The 16,664-nt window shown below is 40.8% G+C and overlaps 1 protein-coding gene across 1 annotated transcript in view; it reads left to right on the forward strand.

The window, feature by feature from the left end:
• The window catches only part of LOC127639434 (receptor-type tyrosine-protein phosphatase S-like), a 191,540-nt gene that overhangs the window by 86,910 nt on the left and 87,966 nt on the right, over positions 1-16,664 (forward strand). The window contains exon 7 of the mRNA XM_052121448.1: positions 7,079-7,096. Coding sequence (XP_051977408.1) covers positions 7,079-7,096 — 18 coding nt within the window. The remainder of the gene's footprint in view (positions 1-7,078; positions 7,097-16,664) is intronic.

Here is a 16,664-nt window from a genome sequence, read left to right on the forward strand (position 1 = left end):
TTCACAGTCCACCATTGGTGCATGTGCCTACCATTGACTGTACTAAAAGATTAGCACAAAGCAGTCATAGTGCGCCTGTGTCGAATGTGCCCGTACGGACTCGCGGTCATATGAGGATACCTAGAAAGACTTTAGTGCTCGACCATGCGTGAGACTGAACGGTATGCAGAAAAACAAAGTATCCTCTAGCCTTAAGTCTCTATGATTTTCTGGTTCCTAGATATGGTTTGGGTCCCCCCTTTGAATTTATTTCTATTGGTTTTATCGTCCACCAGGCAAAAATCGTGAGTTTGCATTGCATGCGTTGCGCTTCTCAACATGAGTATTAATGCCAAGCACAGTTAAGCACTTCTCTTACACAGTAAGAGTTGAACAATTGAACACTATTTCAAAACGTCAGATCCATCAATTAGACGGGCACCTCAGGGGCGTATTCCTCCCACGGCCAAAGCTCGCCAAAAGCCAATCAGAAGCTTTAGACAGTCTGCACAGGAAGTGCAAACCACAGCAGGAACCCGTCCATTTATCTCTCCTGCAGTGGGATTCTCCCAAGGTATTTCTTCTTGTAGTAATTCAACCAACATCAGGACATTTATCAAAAAGTAGACTTTGACACGTTAATGTCTGCAACTGTAACTAAACTGCAAAAATCATTTTCTTACTGTTTCATATTGAAAAATATTGAAAAATCCTTAAAACAAGAAAAAATGTTTATTACTTTAAGCAGAATGGCTTTGGATTTTCAGTCTTGTTTTTCAGGGAAATCCAACCAAATTTGGTGTGGTTTATGCTTAAAACTAGAAGAAACTATTTGCCAATGGGGTAAGAAAAATAAGCTTGTTTTCACTTTGAATCAAGAGTTTCCTTCCCCATTGACAAATGTTTTTTTTCCAAGAATTCTCTGAAAACAAGACTTATTTTCCAATGTCATTTTGTTTCTCAAGTAAATCTATCTTGTTTTAGGAACATATCGATGTTTTTATTGGAAAACAAGACAAAAATACTGCAAATGTAAGCTGAATTTGGTATTGTTTGTGGATATGGATAACATGGATAATATGGATTTGAAATCTTGCTCTAGTCTTAAAGTAATAGTTAAACAAAAAGGGATACAAAAAGGGATATTTTAAAAAAAATGTCCCGATTGCTGATTTCAAAGCAATGGCAGTTCATAGTGACTCATTTTAAAGCTTAAAAAAGCACCCCGATGTGTTATAAAATTAGTGAACATGGCTCAAGGTTCATACTCAAAACCTTAAGAAGAAATATGATCATTTTTGGTAATAAACACAAATTGTTATTCACTCTCAAATTGTCATGTACTGTATATAGCGCCAACATAAAAAATGGCAACTACGTCAATAACTTCAAACCTTGTTGGTTTTTGCGTGACTTGTGACCAATTGTCACGGCACAGGAAACATTGAGGTTTGCTGTTCTTGACGTAGTTGCCATTTTTGATTGTACAAAGTTCGATGCCTTCAGCAGACTTGGAAAATAGATTTGTTTTACTATAGGATTTTTGGTGGTTTTTAGCACAGAGATACTTAATTATATGGCTAATAGACATTATTTTAGGATATATAAAAAAACAAAAAGGTTTCCCCGGAATAAAGAAAGAATACGGACCATTGGAAATGTAGTCCATTCCAAGATGGTTTGACCACTGCAAAGATTTGAGCCAGTCTGTAAAGACCTCAGGCGATGTTTGGTTTGAGCTTGAAGGTTCAATAAGGTGAGCATCACTACTGCATTGCAAAAAATAAATAAATAATTATCCATATTTTTGACTTAATGTCCAGTAAAAATATCTAAATATTCATATATATATATAAACAAGATATATTTACTTTACATTGGATAAGATATTTAGTCTTTTTTTCAAAGAAATCTAACAAAATCTAGTGAGGTTTATGCTTAAAACAAGAACTATTTCCTTAGCTTAGCGAGTGATTGACGCTGGCTACCACATCTGGAGTCACGAGTTTGAATCCAGGGCGTACTGAGTGACTCCAGTCAGGTTTCTTAAGCAACCAAATTGGCCCGGTTGCTAGGGAGGGTAGAGTCACATGGGGTAACCTCCTCGTGGTCGCTATAATGCGGTTCTCGCTCTCAGTGGGGCGTGTGGTGAGTTGTGCGTGGATGCCGCGGAGAATAGTGTGAAGCCTCCACACACACTATGTCTCTCAACAGGTCACATGACAGTCTCAGACGTGTAGGCAACTGAGATTCATCCTCCACCACCCGGATTGAGTCGAGTCACTACGCCACCACAAGGACTTATGTATGGTACGTTCAGTCCAGAGGAGTGAATAGAGTCAAATAGACCGGAAGTCATTAATTTTCTATAGAAGCCAGCGTCTCTCGGTGGCGAGAAGTGGCGTTTCCGTGGCCAGCGAGTTTTGGCCGTCAGAGGAAAGTTCAAGTGCGGGCAGCATTATGGTAATGAGCTTTGACGCGGTTTGGCGGCAACCTATTGGAGTATATAGAAGTGCTCCGCTCTAGTGAAGTCTAGAGAACACAACAGTGTAAACTTTGGTTCCCACCAAACAATATTTCCAAAGACAAAATGGAGGAGAAACGAATTATTGCCGTGGCGGGTTTTCCCGTATTATACGATCTGCCCTGTTTGCTTACAGGGACAAATATGGAGTTTATTTTGGTAACAAACAAGCATAATTTTAATTACTTTCTGCCATCGATCGATTTCTTACTTTCACATTTAAAATATTTCCCGAGGATATACGCTACTTGTGATAGGTCGGCATAAAGATACCGGTCGACGTGTCTGGATGTTTTGTGGCCCCTTTAAATATAGTTCACAAAACCAAGCATTCTGAACGAACGTTGCCACCTATTTCAGCTACGTCAGAGCGTCCATGAATCTTCCATCAGCGTTGTTGGCAGGGCAGCCAGAGCGAATTTTGAACCTCTCGCCGCCTCTGGTCTGAACGCACGGTCAGAGCGCATTGGGAATTGGGCATTCCAAATTGGGGAGATTCCTAATGGGGTAATAAAAACAAGATTTTGTCTTGCATCATTTTGCATCTCAAGTAAATTTGTCTTGTTTTCAGGATGTTGAGAAATTTGAACTGGAAAACATGACAAAAATACTGTTTAAGAAAAAGGTTTTAGCAGCACATTTGCAGACATATAGAAATGGACATTTAGTTCGTCTTAATACCTCTTTTCAATTTCATTCTATACTGAAAACAGAGCCACGTCATGTAGCAATCGTATACTGCTATCATATCTATATAAGATTGACAGATATGACGATTCCTTTGTCTTTGAGGAGAATTGGCGTCCGTGTCCCTGCTGAGGTGTTTTGAAGGTCGCTTCTGGCCGAAATGCATTGCGGCGAGCCCAAACTCGGTTTCAGTCTTACAAATGGATGAAGACTCAGGGGCGGAGCCAGGGGTTTTTCACAGGGGTGGCTGGGCAGGGACTAGCAATCAGTCTGTGGTGGCACAGAACATTTCGGGCAGTACATGTTAAGTCTTGTGCTCAAGAATGGCAATTGCGAGTGGGGTTGCCAATGGGGTGGCCGTGGACACCATGGACTGAAGCCTGGCCACCCCTTAGACGGAGGATTGTCTTCTACCACTCCATTCCTCCCCCGTAAACTATTTAAGGATATATAGAAATTAAGAAGACTCTTTTTGGTACTGTTTTCAATACTAAAACTCCTAAGTTCTGCCAGTCTTAGTAAATAAATGCTTTGTTTAACCCTTCACAATGTGAAAACCTCTAACCTGACTCTAACCTCCCCTAACCCTAACCAGTTCTCTCCTAACCTTAACCATAACCTTAACTCTAGCGGGAACATCTAAAACAACCTAATTCTGCTGCCTCAACGTCCCTAATACTAACTAAATATAAACTCATTTCCTCAATTCCCAATCCCTTTGCCCTTCTGATTACAAAACTTCTAAAATATACATAAACAACGTTTAAATTATGAATATTTTGCCTGCTTGTCAAAGACCCGGCTATGAGCTTCAAAGCACATATGCGTTCGGTCGTAAGTTGAATAATTAATGGACATCTCTCAGATTTGTGCATTTGTATTGTATACTGCTGTTAGTGGAGCCTGCGGACATAACTATAAATACTAGATGAAACCACCGAAGCCTTCGACTTTATATACTGTTTTTAGTCTATTAAGATTATATTAGGTCTATATTGTATTTTAGTTTGAAAGGAACAACATTATTTCCTGGCATATTGTGCTCCCCGTTTACATCAGAATTGTCAGTAAAATAGTGTAGATCTGCTTTGAACTGTCCCTTTAATATCAGGGCCGACCAATCGAGAAGCAGGCAAAATATCCTTCACATTACAACAATGACCTTCCCATTGCTGGTGGACAAAGGAGCTCACTGTATTCCTATAGTGACTGGGTCAGCGAGGGTATTCGGCTTATTATCACTTACAGAAATTCATCAGCAGACGAACTAACAGCCAGAACTGAAGTTTGCGTTCTTCGATAAAAGAAAAACTCCCAAAACAGCTAACAGATTTTATGTTTGGATGGCAGTTTATAATTTTCCATCCTATTTCACGGAGACTCTTTTCTGATTGCCACATTAACCTTTTACTTAGACCTTTGTACAGTTGGCCTCTTGAAAATTGGCACACGGTGACCCAATTTCTGAGCAAGCCACACCGGCAGACTTCTGTTGCATTACAGCTACAGGAAGCAGAGTGCCTTCATTGTTGGAAACAAGTCAGATGGCGGAGTTAGATTAGGATATCACCTACACCTGCTGACTTCAGACTGACAGTGCTGCACACTAAGCCCCGTTTTCTCTGCCGGAGTTTTGGCAAAGTTTCGTTCCTTAATTCATAGAATCGCATAACATGGAGATCAGATGCACACATAGGGCTTAGTCGGGTTGATTTGGGATGTTACATTTATTTTCTTTAATATTTACTGGCAATACAATGGGCAAACAGACCGCCTCATAGAACAAGCGCAAATTAAGTCATGTGATTTGCTGATAATGATTGCAAACATTGACTAGCAGTCAGGGCTGGACTGGGAAGAGAAATCAGCCTGGACATTTTACATAGCAACTGGCCCAGTTCTTGAGCATGGGGTTGTTCGCTGTCCTTTTCTACATATTGTGGTCCGTTCTGCATAACGTGGCGGCACAATTTAGCTTTCCACGGCCCATTCGGCTCATTTCTCTGCCGACCCACCAGCCCACTCCGTTCTCCCGAATGCCAGTCCGCCCCCCATCGACCCCAAAGTGCATTGGCACACCAGGAAAATGCCCGGTATGCCAGATTACCAGTCCAGCTCTGCTAGCAGTAGAACTAAAGGCAACTACTCACTAGAGCTCACACTGCATCAGAGAACGTCACAGATTCATTGTTTTAAAAGGGGATGTGGTATTGCAAGGACGTAGAGGAAAAGCGAAAGATTTTCAAAAGTGACAATCTGCGATTCGACCAAAAGTTGAGAACACTTCTACTTTTGCTTCAACGTACTTTGACGTAGGCGTCCATCGACAATTGTGAATTTCGTAACTCCAATTGGCTGTATTCTCGCTCGATTTCAAACTGTGTTCACTTGCGGAAATGTCGCTTCAACGTACTCTGACGCAGCCGTCCATCGAACATCACAAATTTTGGAAATCGAATTCAATGTATTTGCGCTTAATTTTGCTCAAAATGTGTTAACCGGAAACGTTGTCATGTCTTTAAGTCTCAAGTTGTCAGAGAACAAGAGCAAGTATAAAAAAAGTCGAAGCCTCATTAATGATTTTGTTTGCAACTAATTTGCAAACTTAAATCCTACACTTTTACGTATTAGAATTGTTTAAAGAAGATTAACAATACACTTAATTTGCTATTTGTTGGTTTACATTGGCTCGCTTTAATAATATCAATGTACTTTTGAACATCTACAATGAACATATGCAATTGCGTGTTATCCAGCGATGTTCACGATACACGTATTATGTTTTGGGGAAATTTAAGTTCCAATTTTGTGTCAAATTTGCATGGTCTAAATTTGTCGAGTTTGAGATTGGTTAAGGGCTGGATTATGCAAAATACCTCACGATACGATAAACATAATTGCGATTGAATTGTGATACATGAATTAATTGCCATGCATCACAATTTCGAAATTGGTTCAAGATTGAACATGCAAACATGTAGAATCGCCGCGCGTGATCAGTTCCAATCTCCCTAGTGTGGTTTGCTTTTGTCCAGTACGCCGCTTCTTAGAAGCAGAACATTTCAAAGTGGATATTGCGTTGGAAGGAACGATGTTTTGCAAAGCGATTATCCATAATGCGAACAGAAGTTGAGAACCTTTCCGCTTCGGCTTCAACGTACTCTTAACTGAGGCGTCTGTCGACTGTTGTGAATTTTGGAAATCCAAGTCGCTGTATTCTCGCTTGATTTCAAACTTTGCTTGCTTATTGTAAATCTCGTCATCTCTTCTAGTTACTCAAGCCATCAGAGAACAAGTACAAGTGTACGTTTATGAAGTCAAAGCCTTATGTTTGGTCTTTGAAGAGATCTTTCATCGCCAAGGTGCACGAAAGGGGAAACAAATCCACAAACTTAGGGGTAGGGGTACTTTTCAACATCCACAACGAAGATGCGTGATGACCTGTTATACAGCTATGTTGCTGAGGAATATCAGCTACTTTTTAATGCAAGACTTGCACGTAATCGTGTTTCAAGTCATTTGCGTCAACAGTGTACCAACTTTTAGTGGTTCAACCATTGCCATTGGTAGTTCACAAACTGTGTTCATGACGAGGGAAACTAATGAGCAGAAATAGACCCAGGAAACTATAGGAAACTTTATTTATATGCATGCACATAGAAAAGGAGAGTTAAAGAGATACAGCCAGACATACAAAGCTCTAAGTCCACTTTTCAAAACCAGCACTGGGAGGTCTTTAACGTTCAATAAACCTTTGATTGATAAAGAGCTGAAACAAAATAATAACCAGTACATTAGGAAGCATCCCCCTTCTACAGCATTAAATATCCTGGATTAATATTAATCTTGAACTAAACTGATGTTTGTCTCATTTGTGTCTTTTTCCAGAGGGTACTCCTATCCGAGGTAAGACACTAATATGAAAGCACTGCCATAACACAACTAACCTAATTAAACCACCAAACTAATGAATCTAGATGACTGCTATACGTCTTCTTTCCAACGGAGACCAGGTGTCTTCTTCTTTTTCCAGTTAACACTCATTCTTTGTCCTGTGTTGTGTCTTTGTCCTGTGTTGTGTCTTCTGTGTGCGTCCGTGTCTATTCCTGTTCCATGTATGTGAGCGCTGTTGCTGAATGTGTATGTTTGTTAATTCCTCAATGTTGTGAATTAAAATGTCAGTGTCTGGGAGAAGACAGGTGTTCAGTTGATGTTTGCCTACGTCTATGACATTTGCAGGGTTTGAGGGGGCAGGACACACTTATTATATTAATTAGGATGCAAGGCCAACCATGTTGGCACTTTTATCTGTCAGCTCTGATCTCATCTCCACCTGCCCAGCCCATCGACCATATCACGAATGTTAACGTCCAATAGTGGTGGTGGCGTAGTGGGCTGTTAACGTCCAATAGTGGTGGTGGCGTAGTGGGCTGTTAATGTCCGGAGTGGTGGTGGCGTAGTGGGCTGTTAACATCCAATAGTGGTGGTGGCGTAGTGGGCTGTTAACATCCAATAGTGGTGGTGGCGTAGTGGGCTGTTAACGTCCAATAGTGGTGGTGGCGTAGTGGGCTGTTAACGTCCAATAGTGGTGGTGGCGTAGTGGGCTGTTAACGTCCAATAGTGGTGGTGGCGTAGTGGGCGTTAACGTCCGTAGTGGTGGTGGCGTAGTGGGCTAGAGCTAACTGGTAATCAGAAGGTTGCTGGTTTGATCCCCACAGCCACCACCATTGTGTCCTTGAGAACTTGTCAACCAACGTGACCCTTCCTTAAACCGGCTAAAATGTCTCTTTCAGCACCGAAATGAATTGGAAAAGCAGCGTGGAGATGTTATCAAAACTGAAGGGATTGGTCCAAAATAATCTGTTTATTTAATTAGATCTAAGAATTGGAAAAATGTGTGGTTTGAAGCTATTTTAACCTAACAAAGTGGTTTTTTTTTCCAGAGTGAGAAGGTAGGTAAACATCTTTGATTTGACCCTAACTTTTTGGTAGCAAAGCATACTTCTCAAATGTAGATAATGACAATTGTTTCGGGCAATTTAACTAAATTTGTCGAGTTGGGCTGAGTATCGCCAACCACCTCGTGATATGATATAACGTACATTGCCAGATACATCACGATCGAATACTGCATTGTATCACTATATAATAAGTGGATCGTGATTAAAACTGCAGCAAATACGCAGGACCACCATGATCAGTTTCATTCTCTCTGGCGCTTAGCAGAAGCACACTAAGAAATACCATTTTGGAGTTTGAGCTTAATTAGAATACCTGCCTGTGACGGGGCGGAAGGTGGGGCCGGGTCGTGATTTTACACACCCGGTCCCTTATCAGGCTAATCAAGCCTCTGAGAGGGATAAAGGCCGACTGCGGACGGTGGTGCAACAGAGAGAGAATGTTTATGGGCATCTGTCCGTCATGTGTGTGTTTGTGTCTTTTAAATTTTTCATTAAAATATTATTTATATTGTCAAGCCAGTTCTCGCCTCCTCCTTGCCCGTCTAAATCACTTTACACTGGTGCTGAAGACCCGGGAAGGAGGAGGGATACACCGTAGTGGAGTTCTCACCGCTACCATCCACACCAACGGAGCAGCCGTGGCCGCCCGGAACCAGAGGACGGCCGCCAACCGCGAGGGGAGAAGGGGCTCCTAACCGACCGCCTGGAGCGGTCAGGGCCACTGCCAGGGGCGGAGGAGACCCCTACCAGATGCTGGAATGCGGCGGGGTCTGAGACCGCCAACCGAGAGAGGGGAGGGGCTCAATGCCAACCGCCTGGAGCGGTACAACCTTCTGTTCCCCGAGAAAGCGGTGGGGCATTCTGTCTGCCAGGGGCTGGATGTCTACCTCTGATCCGCCTGGAGAGGCGCGGCTGTCATCCGTTAGAGGGTGGAGGAGTGGCCTGGGACCAAGCTACAGTGTCGGAGAACCGGCTTGACAATATATTATTTAATAATATATTATTTTAATGAAAAACTTAAACAAAAGACACAAACACACACATGACAGACAGATGCCCATAAACATTCTCTCTGTCGCACCACCATCTGCAGTCGGCCTTTATCCCTCTCGGAGGCTTTAATAGCCTGATAAGGGACCGGGTGTGTAAAATCACGACCCGACCCCGCCCTCCGCGCTGTCACACTGCCTTTTCATTCAGACTGATTTTACTGGGACAGTAAGTCTTAGCTGAAATCAGTTTGTGCACATCGAAATTCAAACCACTGCCCCCAGTGGCCGAAGCTAGAAGAGTTGTTGAACGTATGGGCATGTGTGAGCTCCAGTTTCCAAGTGAAGTGTCCACAGAGTGGCGCCAAAAGCATGTTTTATTGGTTGTAAATGAGGTAATATAGTCAACAGGAATGCATATTTAATTCACACTCCACCCCCAAACATCTACACTAAACTTAACCTTCAGCGGAGTAAAAAGAAAACGCAACCTCCGAATCACGCTAGACATTGTTTATGTGAACACGGATAACTGTCTGGTTTCATTGCTGGACAACAACCTGTGTAAATGGTAAATGGTCTGCACTTATATAGCACCTTTTTAACCTTAGCGGTATTCAAAGCCATGCAAGGTGCTAGCCTGCCATTGGGAGCAACTTGGGGTTCAGTGTCTTGCCCAAGGACACTTCGGCATGTGGAGTTGTGTGGGCCGGGAATCGAACCGCCAACCCTGCGATTAGTGGCCGACCCGCTCTACCAACTGAGCCACAGCCGCCCCCTGTGTCTCTGAGGCCGGTGAGGAAATGAGCTATCCGTTGCACCACAGGAGAGGGTAAACACATTTGAATTGATGCAAAGTTGTCTGATTGGAACTGGTGCTTGTCTGTATCTCGGCAGAATCGTCCAATGTCCGGTTACTGGAACGTCAGGTAGAAACATGTCGACGACTTCCCATGTGATCATGTTGTTTCATGAATTAATACTGTAGGAAATGTTATGCTATGACATCACAATATTTTGATGTATGATTAAGGCACAGTCGTACACACGTAAGAGTACAGCATAAAACTTGACCATTTAGCAGGATGGATAGATTTGCTTTTCTTCTATCTCTTTTGTAGAGTGCATCCAACTCTGATATTTATAATGCAGAAATGCAGCACATTAATCATTTGCTGCTCGCTAAACTAAACATGATTTATAAAGTCTACATAATAGGATTAGTAATCCAAAGCACAGCTTTTGCCCAGGGCAGCCACTGATAATTCAGGTCCCGTCTGGGGTAAACGTGCACGGGCAGTTATGCTGGAGACCTCCCTTCAAACCCACCCCAAAAAACTGCTCTGGTGAGCGAGGAACAAACCTACTGTCATTTATTAACCTAAGTGAAATGAAATTGCATCACCTTCCCAAGCATAATCTTAAAGGGATCACCCAAAATTAAAAATGTCTTTAAAATTAAAAATCTGTAAGCCATGCCAACTCATTGGCATGTTCATTGGCACAGCTGACCAGTTAAACCGAATGGCCCGAAGCGAACCCGTTGGATGTGGGCACGCATTTTTCTCATCTTTATGAGAGCTCGACAAGCCAACAGATGGAACTTGACAACAATTGCATTAAGTCTGGCCCCATGATGATGGTCTCGCATTTAATGACCTTGGCATGTCTGCACGCGTTTGCGCTATTCCTACAGAAGCAAACAAACTTTGAGGACAGGGTTTTGTCATTGCTTGACATATTCCTAAAGCCACTTTTAGTGATCAGAACAACAATTTAGTCCATCTCGCAAACAAATCAGTCATGCCCGGCCATCACCCTCAAATTGAATTATACAAATGGGACTGTAGGTGCTGGAAAACGTGTGTGTGTGTGTGTGTGTGTGTGTGTGTGTGTGTGTGTGTGTGTGTGTGTGTGTGTGTGTGTGTTGAAGACAGCAAGGTTGCTTTTGGCCATGAGCTGTTATTGAGATTAATCAGCATGCCAAGCGCGGTCACATGCACACGTGCTCTGTCCAAAACCTAGTGAGATGCCTACATAGACAGCATTTAATGCATTGTAGGCGCAATCAGGGCTGGATTGGTAATCAGGCATACCGGGCATTTTCCCAGTGGGCTGACGCACTTTGAGGGGCGGACCAGCTATCAGTAGAACTTGGACTAAGCTGAAATGAGCCACCGCGTTATGCAGAAAGGGGGGCAGTGATATGCAGAAAAGGACTGTTACCCCCCAACCTCCTTGGGGGTCTGCGTAATTACAAATTAACTATTATTCTTAATATTTGTGTTTGTGTATTTTTACGCTTTTACGAGTACCATATCTTAGCATCATTTTAACGTCAAAATCTGTTGTAATCAATAGCAAGTCGAGTCTCTCTATTTATGTGGCACGCAGCATCGTAATTATTGTTATCGACAACTAAAAAGAAAAACTAAATGACAACATTAATAGAAACAAAACAAAACAACAACAATCCGTTATGCCAGATGAGGTGAGAAAATTAAACTTGGATTTCATTCAATACTGAAAAGTAACAATACCGTCGATACATTTTTTTATGTACTTTATTACACTGAAAAGATAATTCAGTTTATTTACTAATGGATGTATTACCTATTTTTTTATTAATTTATTTTGTTATACTTTTTAGACTGTCGTCTTATCGTAGCAACATGTCAACGTTAAACCGTTGAAATAAATCGAGTCTCTATGCGGAAAACGTAAACTAAAAAAAAGACTAAAGTTGAGTCTCTTGAGCATAACACTACAGATTTACTGTTTTTGTTATTGAAAACATAAATAAATTAATAAAAACATCTCCGTCAATTGAAATCAAAATATAAACAGTATAATATGCCAGATGAGACAAGAAAAATGTATATAATTAAAATACATGTATTTAAATATTGAAAAGTATTGATTTAAATGCGTAAGTACAAACTGACTATTTTACTGAATATTTGTGTGATTTATGTATTTTTAAACATTTTAGAGTATTTTGTTGTTTTCTTTGTAACAGGTTCAAATCAAACTCTATAAAAATCAATTTCGAGTCAATTCTCTCACACAGAATGATATTTATGTGCTATGTTGGCGTTATTATTGTTATCAAAAACTATAAAGAAAAAATAAATGTATTAAAAAATATTTTTGTTCATAGAAGTTAAAACAAAAACAATCCAATATTCCAGATGAGGCGAGAAAAAATGATAGAAATAAACCTAAATTTCATTCAATACTGACAAGTATCGCTAAAATAATATTTGTTTAATTACAAATGGACTGTTTTACCCGATACTTTTGTTACGTATTTTTACATTGCAAAAAAAAATTGTAATAAAAAATATATATATATATATATCTAAACATTCTTAAAATGTGATTTATTTACTTGAAAGGAAATTTCTTAAGATTTTAAGTCTTGTTTTGAGAGAAATCTAACCAAGTAAGATAAATGCTTAAAACAAGAAAAATTATCTTTTAAAATATTTTTTTATCTCTATTATAAAAATGTATTTTATGCCATGTAAACTTTTTACAGTATCGCACCGTTATCTTAGCAACAGGCTAACGTGAAAATCGCGGCAGCGTAAATATCTTTATTGACAATCACGAAGCAAAAATAAATGAAAACATTAACTGCAAACAAAATAAATACGTAATTGGAAAATCTGAAGGTAGAAACTAAAATACACTGACTCCAAAACTAACTAGAAAACACAGAAATAGCTCAACTAAACTAGCAATCAAAGAGTAAAAATTAAACTAAATTATACAGTTCAATTGAGAAGAAGAAATGAATAAAAACTAAAGGAAAAATCTAAACTATATGAAGAGTTTTCCAAATGAGTCACTTATTAGGTTGCTTGACATTAAGGATGCTGCATTAGAAGGCAGCTGCCTATCTGGACAGTAGCGAGGCAGCTCACAGTCTCACCGTGTAGCATCGTAGCATCAGTCGCGCCTCGCTGCTCCTCTCTAGCACCACACATGGCTGCCATGCTCCACGCCTCAGCAGATCTGCCTCCTGACACGACCTCCGCTAAACAGACAGCCCGGCCTGTTTCACCCTGATCCGGGATTTAAGGGTTGACAGGGGATGACAAGACCTCGTCTCCTGAGGCCATCGCTAAGCCCGAACCGGTCGCAGGTCAACGGTTACCGCTTGTCCGTCAGTCACAACAAAACACAAATTGTGGCTGTTTGTGGCAAAAACACTCAATGTCCAGTGTAAAGGACCATGTGTTTGTACTGTAATTATTGGAGAATATTTCCTTATTAACACTGAAAAAAACATTGTCTTGTTTTCCAGTAAAATTGTTTAAACATCCTTAAAAATGCAAGCAAGTAATTTACATAAGATTTAAAGTTAGGTGTGAGCTTTAACAAACTTTAAGTCGTTTTGTAAGGTGGAAGTTGAAAATCAACTATTTGTCAATGGTTTAAGAAAAATACCTAATTCAGTTTCAATTTTTCTTACCCTATTGGCAGTTTCGGAAGGAAATTGGTACTTTAATTCACCAAAGTGGCATTCAACTGATCACAAAGTATAGTCAGGACATTACTGATGTAAGAAACTGCACCATCACTACATGAAAAAAGTCATTTATGATCAAATCTAGACAGCAGCTATCACTCCCAACAGCTTATCCTTGAGTAATCATGCTAAATTGATCATTTGGTGCTAGAAAATCACTTGCCATTATATCAAACACAGTTGAAAGTTATTTGGTTCCTTAAATGAAGCTGAACATTGTCTTGGTGATTGTTTTTGAGTTGCCACAGTATGCAATAGACTGGCATGTCTTAAGGTCAATATTAGGCCAAAAATGGCCCAAAAGAAACAACTTTCTCTAGAAACTCATCAGTCAATCGTTGTTTTGAGGAATCAAGGCTAAACAATGCAAATGTGTAACTACAGTCTTCAAAGACAAAGCACAACTGTCTCTAACAAGGACAGAAAGAGATGTGGAAGACCAGATGTGCAACTAAACAAGAGGATAAGTACATCAGAGTCTCTAGTTTGAGAAATAGACGCCTCACATGTCCTCCGCTGACAGCTTCATTGAATTCTACCCGCTAAACACCAGTTTCATGTACAACAGCGAAGAGAAGACTCAGGAGGACTGCAAAGAAAAAGACACTTTTTAAACAGAAAAACCATAAGAAAAGGTTTGAGTGGGCAAAGAAACACAGACATTGGACAACAGATAATTGGAAAAGAGTGTTACGGATCTGAACCCCATTGAGCTTTTGTGAGATCAGCTAGACTGTAAGGTGTGTGAGAAGTGCCCGACAAGACAGTCACATCTATGACAAGTGCTACAGGAAGTGTGGGGTGAAAGATCAAGTGCTACAGGAAGTGTGGGGTGAAAGGTCAAGTGCTACAGGAAGTGTGGGGTGAAAGGTCAAGTGCTACAGGAAGTGTGGGGTGAAAGGTCAAGTGCTACAGGAAGTGTGGGGTGAAAGGTCAAGTGCTACAGGAAGTGTGGGGTGAAAGATCAAGTGCTACAGGAAGTGTGGGGTGAAAGATCAAGTGCTACAGCAAGTGTGGGGTGAAAGGTCAAGTGCTACAGGAAGTGTGGGGTGAAAGGTCACCTGAGTATCTGGACAAACTGACCGCTAGAATAACAAGGATCTGCAAAATCGTCATCGCTGCACATGGAGGATTTTTTTATGAGAACTCTTTGAAGTAGTTTTTTTTAATGGTAATAGTCATTTTTTCACATTATTAATGTCCTGACTATACATTGTGATCAGTTGATTGCCACTTTGGTGAATAAAAGTACCAATTTCTTTCCATAAGAGCAAAATCTGAACTTTAATCCAAACTTTTGGCCACCAGTGTGTGTATCAGATTCACAGAAAATGTTTATGTATCTTGTTTTAAGACTGTTTAGATAGTTTTACTGGAAAATAAGATAAAAATACTGATTAAGGAATCTTTCTTTTGTGTGCAAGTATTTCTTAATCAATTGAAAAGTAAAAATGTGCAATAACATTTAATGTATAATAAATGTTTTATATACACTTTTTTAAAGAGAGTAAATCTTTTTTGTTTTTTATTGACTCTATTTAATGCATTTTACCATGTTAAAATCCAATATATGTAAATATGCACCAAAAACGACATATTAGGTCATGACCTGGTCATCATTAGCAATGGCGTCTTTGTGTTTCGCCCTTGGTTAAATCATTGTGCGCTCACACATTGCAGAAAACATTTGGAAAACTTTAATATCTTCGTTATTGTTCTGCTTGGGATAATAGTTCCCAGCCGGAGGGTGCGTGTCTGCTATGGGTATTCAACAAATGGCGTATTATCTAACACATGAAAACTGCCACTTGCATTATGACTCTTTGAGCTCGACACTATTGGTTGAAGCAAGATAACACCCTGTTTTGTCACTTGCTGTGCGGAAAGCTACGCTGCTAGCCTCAAAAAAGCCACAGGCAGGGTGCATAATGGAAATTCAAAATGTAATTACACATGAAAGATAATAATTGAAAACAACATTTTTAGGCCGAGCAGAAAGGGGGTGGAAACAGCGGGGGGATGAAATAAATATTGTTTGGATTCTAGCATGTGAAACATTCTCGGCTTGTTAAAAATCCCACTTTTCAGTTGGACTGGTTGGTAGGCCGTGCAGCGAGACAGCACTGTAACAATGATGATATGAGAAGCAAATCCTACTCGTACAATCCAACAACAACAAAGTGGCTTAACAAAAGGCTTGCAAGACACAAAATTAGGAGCCTACTTAAATGAAGACCGGATGAGAGAACGCAGAAGCCATGATCAGCTTCGTTTTTGTCCATGCCAATGAGACATGAGCAAAGACAAGCAGGGAAGAGTGAGAGAATTCAGGGCTCCCTGAGTGCTTGGCACGCCACTGTGCCATGGTTTATTTATCAGCGCCTGCTTCAATAACATTAAAATTCGTGGCTGTTTTCAGCAGACAGAGGCACTGGAATTGACTGAGAAGGAAGACGAACTCGTGCTGGAGGTTTCCACCAGATATTCAATCCACGGTGCATTGCACACTTTGCACAACAGCGGTCCCCGACGGTCGTGCACCTCAGGAGACTTTAGAACAGTCTCCAAGGCCACCTACCATCAACCGGCCACCCACTTCGCCAATGTGCACATCAAACGATCCGTTAACAGACCCGCACACTTTCAGAATCTCCTTCCATTTTTGTGTCTTCGTACCACACTTCTAAACACTGTGATCCCATCATGCTGGTGATCCGCCACAAGCAGGTGCGAGGCATCGACCCAGTAGCTCATTGGCACACAGAATATTCCGCAGGATGCAGAATAAGCCGCAGCATGAGTCCCACCACCGTGCTGCTGCTGATGTCCCATTGCTTAGGGTTGACATCCAGGTTTGGTGAGAACGAATGTCTCTCCAAGAATCAGGATAGGACTGTGTTGATGCAAGCATTTAGAACGATGTTTGATTAATGTTGGAATACTCCAAAGCAGAAAAATACGATTTTGGGGTGTCGTGGTTTCGCGGT

This window comes from Xyrauchen texanus, chromosome 48 (genome assembly GCF_025860055.1).
Source record: "Xyrauchen texanus isolate HMW12.3.18 chromosome 48, RBS_HiC_50CHRs, whole genome shotgun sequence".
NCBI classification, from domain to species: Eukaryota; Metazoa; Chordata; class Actinopteri; order Cypriniformes; family Catostomidae; genus Xyrauchen; species Xyrauchen texanus.